The sequence below is a fragment of the Phaethon lepturus genome, unplaced genomic scaffold (assembly GCF_000687285.1).
Source record: "Phaethon lepturus isolate BGI_N335 unplaced genomic scaffold, ASM68728v1 scaffold33616, whole genome shotgun sequence".
Classification (NCBI taxonomy): domain Eukaryota; kingdom Metazoa; phylum Chordata; class Aves; order Phaethontiformes; family Phaethontidae; genus Phaethon; species Phaethon lepturus.
In genome coordinates, this window is record NW_010544682.1 from 12,501 (window position 1) to 22,819 (window position 10,319).

General features: G+C 37.2%; 1 protein-coding gene across 1 annotated transcript in view; it reads right to left on the bottom strand.

The window, feature by feature from the left end:
• Positions 1-6,567, bottom strand: part of LOC104622093 (guanine nucleotide-binding protein G(s) subunit alpha) — an 8,193-nt gene extending 1,626 nt beyond the window's left edge. Inside the window, exons 1-5 of the mRNA XM_010288756.1 lie at positions 6,512-6,567; positions 4,078-4,151; positions 3,253-3,311; positions 1,213-1,333; positions 265-395 (exon numbers count right to left, since the gene is read on the bottom strand). Of these exons, the coding sequence (XP_010287058.1) occupies positions 265-395; positions 1,213-1,333; positions 3,253-3,310 (310 nt within the window). The 5' untranslated portion in view covers position 3,311; positions 4,078-4,151; positions 6,512-6,567. The remainder of the gene's footprint in view (positions 1-264; positions 396-1,212; positions 1,334-3,252; positions 3,312-4,077; positions 4,152-6,511) is intronic.
• Positions 6,568-10,319: the final 3,752 nt, after the last annotated feature.

The following is a 10,319-nucleotide window of genomic DNA, read 5'->3' on the forward strand; positions in this document are numbered from 1 at the left end:
GATGTATTTGTGACACACTGTACTGTGGTCTACGCCAGCAAAGGAACAGGATTTTGGTATGATGAAATTATTAATATATTAAATGCATAAAAGACAGGATTCTCTCATTATTAATACCTAAAATTTAACATTATGGTTTGTCTGAAAGACAGTGAATGTTACATCTACTTTAGAGTTTTCAAGTCTTAATTGAAATTAGCAAAAACATTAGAAACTTGATTAACAAGGAAGTGATAAGCGGCTAATAAAAACTAAAAATCTTACCATCATCTGGTGTAGTGTAGCGAGCAAATTCTGGAAAGTAGTCTTCGATTTTAGATTTCCCTGCCAAAACTTTCTCTGCTAGCAAATCTTGTTTATTCAGGAAAAGAATTACTGAAATGGTCCGTAGCCACCTGTAGAAAATTGAAACCAAACACTCTTGAGAAGACACAGCTAGGATCATACAGCAAAAAGAAACTTAATCCAGTGCTGGAGACAACAGTCATATGACACACTATAATAATTTTGAAAGGTTCCTTTTATACCCAAATCCAATGGTGTAATTCTGTGTGTACACACCCTGAGTTCGGTTGCCTACTTTCTGCTGCTAGTCCAAATACACCAAACAGGTGAGCGTGTCCACTTTTTAATGTGCTACTCTATCGCTGCTTCAGTTACTTCAGCCTACCGGTTTGTAACTCCTCCGGAGTTTTCTTCAATTAGATGAGTGTATTAGACGTTAATGTAACAGGTAGGCAGTTGAGATCAAAGACTAGGTTGGACCGCTGTGAGAAGCAACCACCTCGGGCTAGGCTGCTGTTGTGGGTCAACCCTGGTGGCCGCAAAGCAGCACACAGCCACTTGCTCACTTTCCCCCTCAGTGGGACAGAGGAAGGAGAAAGGAAAGATAAAAACTAACTTTGGTTAGTTCGGGTCATCTGCCCACTTGGGTCCCCTCCCAACCTACTCTGCACCGCCAATCAACTTGCTGGAGGAGGCAGAGTGAGAAACAGAGAAGGCTTTGATGCTCTGCAAACCCTGTTCAGCAACAGCTACAACACGAGTGTGTCATCAGTACTGTTTTGGTCAGAACCTAAAACACAACACCATATGAGCTGCTATGAAGAAAATTAACTCTATCCTAGCCAGGCCCAGTACCCAAGTCTTGACTCTAGTATAAGATAGGATTACTAAGTTAAGATATGAACAATGAAACTTCAATTCACAGACCTGTTGTTCCAGATACTCTTGAAGAGGTTTAGTGCTTCTTGAAGCCGATTGGTCTGATTGTCCTCTCGTATAACCATGTTGTAGCTACTGCTCGCCACCACAAATATGATTGCAGTCACATCTAAATCAAGAAATATCCATTAGTTAATACCAAACTTCAGCAGAAATATCCAGGAATCCCAAAGTTCAATAAAAAGCTGCCAGACTTTCAGCTTTCTGAAGAGAACAGGCTGGAATGCTATTGCTGACAGCTTTCTAAGTACCAGAAATAAAAAAAGAAAGTGAAGAAACCATTAAATATAGGAAAGGCAGGCCACAGAACAGAAGCTGACAGAATGACAGAAAATGTAGGAAAGAAAGGAACAGGAGCAAGAGAAAGAAACTGAAGAAAGCTAAGAGGAGACTTTAAAGAAGATTTAAAAGGTGTGAAGAAATTTAGAGAGCAACTCTGAGCTATCAAGAAAGGACAGGGAGGCCCTTGGGGGAAGACCTCAGGACAAACGGCCCTTTGATCTGCATGAATAGTAATAATTAAAATAGTAGACTGCTGTGAATTCATAGTTAATTGCTCTAGTCCTCCTATAGTGTACTATACTGCTTAGAGGCCCCTATCTCTTTCCTGGGAGATATTCCCAGGCTCACAGAATCCAGATCTCTCTTTCCGTGTGGCTCTGCTGCTCCAGACCCCTTAGCCTGACTTCCAAGCTCATCTACCTCAGACATCAAGAGCAGAAGAGATGAGTCAGATCAGGAGGTAACAGGAAGGAGAAGAGGTAAAACCCAAACAAATCTGTTATTAATAGCACAGAAGAAAATCTTGCACCGTAGTTTCACACATATATAAAGTGTTCAGGTGATACTCTATGACAGTAACTGTAGCAAAATACAATGAATTCTAAGTTGCATCTACTTTATCTACTCTGTAGGATCTCATTGTAACTTCTCTACAAAAAAGACAGACTTTTGCATAGCTTCATAAATATTTTGTCCAAACAACGAAGAAAAAGACAAAAATATTTTGACCAACTCTAGCTTCAAGAAAACTTGTATGGAGAAGGTTTCACATCTAAACGGAGATACAGAGTAAAATAAACAGCTGTAGTGAGGGTACGTGCAACACTTCAGGATACACACAAAACTACCTAATTTAAACTGTATGGGAGTTAAGAATATGATCACCTGAACAAAGCTGATGGGAACATCCATGTTAAGACTCCAGATCTTACAAAACGCCTGCAGACGTTTCAGGTCTCTGTCTAGGCTGGTGCTACGTTAGCATTCGAAGGAACCCAGCCTATATGCAGGTTACTTAAATGAGGGTATTTGTTTATATGTTTTCAGTAAGGGCCTTCCCCTTAGGGCTGTTTTTCAAGAAATTATACTAATACGCGTGGCTCCCTAGAAAAGTGCAGATCTAAAAACTCCAACACAAGCTTTTTTGACAAGGGCATTTTGGGGCTACACTATACAATGCTGTAGTAGATTACATACTGTATGCGACACCGTGTCTAAGAAGACAATCTCACACTGCATTAATGGGCTGGTGCTGATTTGGAAAGACGCACCTATGGCATAGCAATATGGCTGCAATTATGTGCAAAAATAGGATATTCTGATTTTATGCATATATTAATTATCCTGTAATTTTACATTTTGTATATGCATGAACATATGTAAACCTTCACTCGGAAGACAGAATATAGCTTGGAATTTAACACTCACGTAGCTGGCAAATAATGCATGAACCCACCACCAAAAGATCCCTAATTAAATGAAGAGAGGGAAGCCGAAGAAAATGGACAAGCTATGTTAAGTTATGAAACTTGAATTCCATTCCACCTACATTCTCCCCGAAGATACTCTATGCAGTTACAGAATTTTTCATGTCAAGAAAAATTCCATCCCGTATGACTGTTCAGGTAATTCCTTATCAAGCTACATGGAAAAGAAGATGGCTTTCACACAGTGAGAAAATAAAGATTGAGCATTAAAATTTTGCAGAGAACTATTTTATAAAACAAACATAAATTCTAATCGTACCATTAAAACACTGGATCCATTTTCGGCGTTCATCTCGTTGCCCTCCAACATCAAACATACTAAGAAAAAAACATAAATTGAGTCAGAATACATTTTGTGTTTGGGTTAGTTTCTTTTTTCCCCCAAATGCAAACAGAAAAATATAAGAAATTTTAGGACTTCCATGTCATAGAGGTAAAAGGAAATGAGGATTATGAGAACCTGAACAGGTAACAGTCCACCAACATATGCACGCAGAGCTTTCATCACAAAACAGAAGTATGTTTACTTTCACCAACACCTGCACTTGAACGTTAAGAAGTATGTACATCGCAGATTCATTTTCACCCTTACAAGCTAAGACATTAAAAAAAAGTCCTACAACAAGTCATTTGCTGAAACAAGTATCACAGATCTAAAGTCAACAAGACCAGACTAAAACTCAGCAGTTTTTGTTTGGGACAAGCTTTCTAACCTGGGACAGTGAAGGGGACATGCGTTTTCCGACTTAGATATGTAAAAAGTTTTTTGTCAAACATTTCACTATATAAACTAGTAATGAATTAAATATTCAGAAAGGGTCTTTGTAAAAATAGATTTAAAACATTTTGTTCTTTGAGTTTTAAAATCAAAGCAGAAAACTGCACATCAATTTTAATTTCTTTTAAAAGCCATACTAATTTTAAAAAATCATAAAATACTTGCTTTCTATTAAACATCAACTTGATAAATACAGTAGTCTCAATGACTGTATGGTAGACTGTCCTCCAATTTACCCTGGTACTTGTCTGCATTGTATTAAAAAAATAAAGGAAAAAAATAGAAGAAAAAACCAAGGACACTTACTGAAAATTTACTTTATCCACCTGAAACTTGGTTTCAAAAATTCCTGATGTCAAAACTCTGCATCTGAGAAGATCCTAGAGCATAAAGGGAAAGTCATTGATTCAACACAGATACTTCGTAATTCTTCATATATCCAGCAACAGAAATAAAAGCCTTTTACCCTGTGCTGACAGCATATGCTGTACCGCAAAAACAGGGAACAGAGTGTTATGAAGCTGCATTTAAGGTTTTGATCTTGAACACGCATGCACACATATGGGTGTGCTCAACTTCTAAAGTACATACACTTCCACAAGCAGGTTGCAAGTGCCAGGCTTGGAATACGAGGAAACATTTACAGGCCACTTAAAGCAAACGCAAGTTTTCAGAACAGCACAGACCCATCCCTAGAGATTAGATGATGCATTCATGGATTTCAGCGGGACGGTGGCACACAACAGGTTCTTCAAAATACCACTAATTAATTCCCAACCCCAGAAGGTAGATCCCTCCCTGAACGGTTCAGTGCTTGGCTATTAAAAGAACTGTCTAGGTCTCAGAATTTTCCATTTTTTCCTTCAAAGAACCAGGAGCTCAACCCCTTAAATCTTACAAGAATGGGGCTTTTCAAAGATAAAATTTGAAATTTCCTGTAGAGACAAAAATGATCATCAGAAATTGTGAGCTACAAACAATTGAAACTGTTATAAGCGCTACAAAATCCTATTAAAAACAAACCGTATTGGCTTTTATTTACTGTGTATTGCAAAGCAGAGACAGCCATATACACTGCCTAGCAGGTAACTGATGTACAAGAACCTAATTTGCATCGGCTGCAGACTGAGTACGCAGTCCAAATATAACTAACTACAAAATACCACTTTGAATTCAACTAAAGGTTTCATAATTTAGGACTTGGAAGTTTTTACATTCTTCACAATGGGTCTAAATGGCAGATAAATTGTAACATTTGCAGCAGACGAGATCATGTAAGTGGAACAGACTGTAAAAAACCCTATAGCACAATAAAAGCTCTGTTCTTACTATATAGGAACCAAACTGGTTAGTCAATGTCAAAACCACATGAAATCCAAAGGTTAGACAACACTGTTAAATCATTAAACAAAATGGCTACATTTTAACATCAATTTTATGATAGTAAATTATTGTTGTCTGGCTGTTTTAATACTCATATTGAAATATGCATAGGTTCAACCATTGTTCTAACTTGTGTTTGAAACAGTTTGAAAATTTGAACGCCCCAATAAAGAGATGCAAATTTGGAAAATTGGACTCTCTGGGGCTCTGCATCTCTAGAAATCATAGAAGTATGATGTTAAAAAAAAAAAAAAGTGGTGATTCGATTATTACACTCAGGAGTTCTTTTAGGACAAACATGTATGCTTGTGGGGAGTTTCAAGGCAATCAATGGTCCCAAACAAGCACTGTAAGTACTTGTGCTTTCTGTTACTTACAGAAGTATATACTTATTTTATTTAAGTAACTACTTAAGCACTCACCTGACTTAAGGAATTGTTATAAGTAAATTGTAAGTACTACACTTAATACTATATACGAGGTGTAAGTAAATACAAGTTAAACTCCTGACAGCCTTAGCCTCCAATATAGAACTGATACTTGTTTTAAAGTTTCATATCTGAAGATTAGTTGCTCCAAACTTCAAATATAATAACCTACATTTTTAGTATTTTGTTACTTGAAAATAGAATTATTTTAGTGATAAGAACACCTCATTTATTAACAAAACCTCAGATTTTTAAAAGGATGAATGATTAATTTATTCTTGAACAACTTTAAAGGATACAAACTGCTCTCACTTCATCAGTACTGTCTGCAGAAGTTTTGGGACATTAATATGTGTTTTGGTTATTTATCCTGTCGAAGTATGCTAGATGCTTAATTGCATTATTAATGGGCAGAAAGTTAGGAATATGCATGTGATTGTGGATTAGGACTTTGGTCCTAAAAAGAGCCTCAGATTATCTGTAACAAAATGAAAACTACAATTCCTACTCTGATTAAAAAAAAAAATAATCTTCTAGCAAGGTTATTTTTACAAAATCTGGTTTACAGTAGAAGCCAGTGGGGCTGAGAGGATACCAACCAACTGCATCAAAGAACGTGCACAACTGTTATTCAGCAAGGAGGGCAAAACATTATACATTACTCATTCAAATGAATGTTTGAGTTTTAGGTCACAGAATCATGATTTAAGTCTTGAGTCTAGGCAGATTTTCATTTCACAGTACATTTACATGTATAAACATAATCTCAATCCAAATGACAAATTTTTACTAGAATACTAAATATGTACAGTACATGGCAATACCTGTGTTAGTGCCACAAATGGCAATTAGAAAATTAGTATGATTGTTATCCTTAAAGATGGAGGGGGAAGATAAATTGTGTAATTTCTTAATGAAACTTTCCTTACCTGGTCAGATGGTGTATACTCATTTTGTTTGACTATGTCAATCTTGTCTAGAAAACTGGGGAAAGGAAAGAAAGAGAGTAACTTTTCATTCTCAAGTAGACAAACTATCTAATGCGTTAGTAACTGACAGGTTCCCAGATAAGATTTGTTATATTTTGATGTGCTCAGATTCAGAAAATGCTGAATACATTTAAATTGCTCAGCATATGTGGGCTGGTATGTGAAACATGCCTTTCCTAGCACCACCCAGCAGAGGGCCAAGTCCACAGTTTTATTAATCAGGTCTGGTCATCTCGTTCCAACCGCCTCCCCCTCTGCTCCCTCCGCTGACAAACATACAAGTAATTTAGTGTAGGTAATTTGGTCATGTAAGTTGTACAATATAATCTGCTACTGCTAACAGTAAAGCAATGACTGAAATAAATCGCCTACATGTAACTTTCCTGAAAGTAAGATGAGTATTTTTAAAAAATTTATTGTCACTATAATTCTTTTAATAAATTAAATCCTTGAACCGATTTCATGACAAGTGAGAGGGAATACCAATTCTTCTGTCAACTGTTGGTACCAATTTTTCAGCTTACTTTCTGGAGAAGTAGCAGTAATAGGCCAAATGGGTATAAAAAGATGTATTTTATTCAAATTCATTAGGCATTACCTAAAGAAGATATCCTGGAGTCTTTAAAATGTTTTTACCAATTAACTGTAACCTCCTAATCATCTTTCACTTCAACTCATAGGAGCAAGAATCTCAAGGAACCAATTTGTTAACTCTACTTTATGGTGGTGTTACTATGAGACTCGAAGACGTAGCGAACCAGCAGCTTCAGGACGCAGATTTTATGCTGTTCGCAGCCCCGATCACACTGTCCAACACCAGGGCTTCACCATGCCCAGACACCTTCCCGTTCCGCACGACTGGGAGATCTAGCATGGCTTCTACAGTTAACGTTACCCATAACATTCACGATTAACAGAAGTCTTAAAACCAGTATACTTAAAGTATCCTTTTAAATTCCTTGCATGAATTCTTTCCTTTATGAAGAAAAGTCAGAAAGAAAAGGTGAGCTTTCCCTTCGATCCCTACACATAGGTGGGTACACCGAAAGTGCATTGACTACAGTCAGAGGCAAAAGTTTAAGGGGGGGAAATGCAGCCATGTCCCAGATTTCCAAATCAGAAACCAAACCCCCATTAAAATCAGCAAGGGTCTTAGCCCTCAGTTTCAGCCCCGGCTTCCCAACTGAATTTCTAAAACACCTCATGAAAAGCAGGGGAAGGAGGAAAAAAAAAAAAAAAAAAAAAATCACTGTATGTTTTAACAGCAGCTTCAGTGTAACGCACTTCTCACCAGGAACTAGATGCCCATCTCGTTTCAGAGAGAAATGAAAAGTAGTTTTTGTTCGGTCTGAATTACAGAATTTTAAACACATTAAATTGTATCTTAATAAACATGCTACTGAAAACGTGAGACAAAGCGTAACGATCAGTTTCCATCATGAAAGACGATGTGGAGACAGATATACAAGGATAAAATTGATGACAAATTGTGTTCTGCAATTTGCAAGCTGGATTTTTTCCTCACCTCTTCCAGACTGTTAAGTATTTTTTTAATCCAAAAGAAAAGAAGTAAAGCTCTTTGTTCGGTACACAGAGGCTGTGAAATATGTACAACAATCATTAATTCCAACCAGCACATTATATTCTACCCTAAGACCTCAGTTTCAGAATCATGTGGCAATTTCGTAAGTTGGAAGATGCTTGAAAAATGTTCAGAACATAGCATGTTCATAAAGATATACAGGCAATTACTACAATGACCCAGCCTTTCTGTACCAAATTTATCTAAGCAAGCATTTTATGCAAGGTTCCACAAGACATGGATTTTTCGTTTTGTTTTGTTTTTAAACACTCGGCTAATCAGCTTAATGGATTTTGGAAACCGACAATTAGAAAATAACAACAAGATATTGCTAAAACCTGGAACTGAAAGTACAAACCTCTTACTGTTGTTTATGCAGACTATTTTTAGGCCTATGATTTCCTTGAAAAACATCAGCCACATAGAAGCAGCAGTACTGTACTTGAGATGAATTCCAATAGCAATGTTCATGCCAGGTAAAACAAGTTTGAATGGAATAAACATTTCTTCTTCCCCCAAAACAAGTTCCAACATTCAGTAACATCTGATACTCCTAACAACACTTGTTCAAGAAGGAATCTTTCACTGTGTGATAGTTACCAGAAAACCTACCCTGCTTCCAGGGGCATTTTAGGGAAAATGGAGCAAAGCAATACGTTAAATGAAGACTTCCTCCTGTGCGTGCGCCTTTTCATAGAACTCTGCTCTAGCAACTTTAGAAAGGCCTAAAGATACTAAAAGCCACTTTGATTTTTTTGCTCAAACATAAAGAAAGGGGATTATTCAGCTGGTCAGCTGAAAAATAACTGGGTCTGTAAGGAGAAAAAAGTAGCAGAAATTCGATCTAGTGTGATACATCTAAAATAAGGAGCAACAGTGGGAGCATGAGAGTTCAGAAAAGATCAATACACTATGCTCAGAGACTTCTAAGTCAATGTTAGTCAAGACCAAATGATTTATCCAGTAAATTAAACTAATAATTAAGTCAGATGAGAACAAAGCCTAATTCAAAATAAAAACAAATTCACCATCATTAATTTCTATTTTTAATTCTTGTTATGCTGTACCCAAAACACAAGTGGGGCCACTTCAGTACTACTTCGTGTGCTGAATTCACTGCTGACATAGATTGTTCTAAGTCTACTGGAGATATGTCCATCTACTATGTCAACAATGAATTTCACAGGGAGAAAGAGAAATAACCTTGGTGAAATAATGCAAATAAAACTGTCAAACCACAAAACCAAATTTTTATATTGTGAGCAAGTCTTGCACCAAGTTACAAAGTCAGTTTTTTTTTTCTTCTGTAGAATTGTCCCAGAGATTATACAGGAAAGCTATTTTCCAGAAAGCAAATCCTGCATTCAGCATCACTGCCAATTCTCACTTAGGGACAGGTTCTGCACATGACTGAACAACAGGATCAGTTATTGCTCTGCAAAATACTGTCACTTAGTATAAGGAGCTTTTGACTGTGTTACAAAACATCAATGCTCCGCTGTAACACATGTTAAAAAAAGATTTTAAGTCATTTGTAGTCACCAACACTAGAGAAGAAGCATCTCTAGGACAGCAGCAGATGTGTCCCTGGGATATTAAAATGAAAAGTATTAATAAAAATTTAAAATAAAAAAAAAAGTGTTTTATTTTTCTGTGTCCCTTTCTTCAGCTTGGGGAAGGAAAACACACATGAAAAGTTTTGAACAGATCTCTCTGAAGAATCAAGTGTCTTTAATTTTAAGGGGTGCATTTAGGAGGCAGACTTTATACAGAGAGATACACAGAAGCTTTCCTTAGCTCCTGCAAGTCAAAGTAATTAAGTCATACACATATCCCCAGTTCTTTCCAAATTTTTCATAAGCTTATTATGTCAAAACCATGTCCCAATTTTCAGATCAAGATATATGCCAGTTACTGATTTATCCTGGAGTTTTTTCATACAGAGAATGTTGTTTTATCCCTGTGGGGGGGGGATTGCCTGGACGAACAACGCTGCTGCCGGACTGAGAGGTGCAGCCTGCACTCCTTTTCCCCACTGAAAAGGTAGAGAACACATCAGATCTTCCACCTCAAGAAACCACACAACTTCACTGTTTTGGGAAGAACGGGGAGGGGGAAATCAGACTGCCTTCCCTCGAGCATTTCCTGACAGTTCCCCCCCCCCCC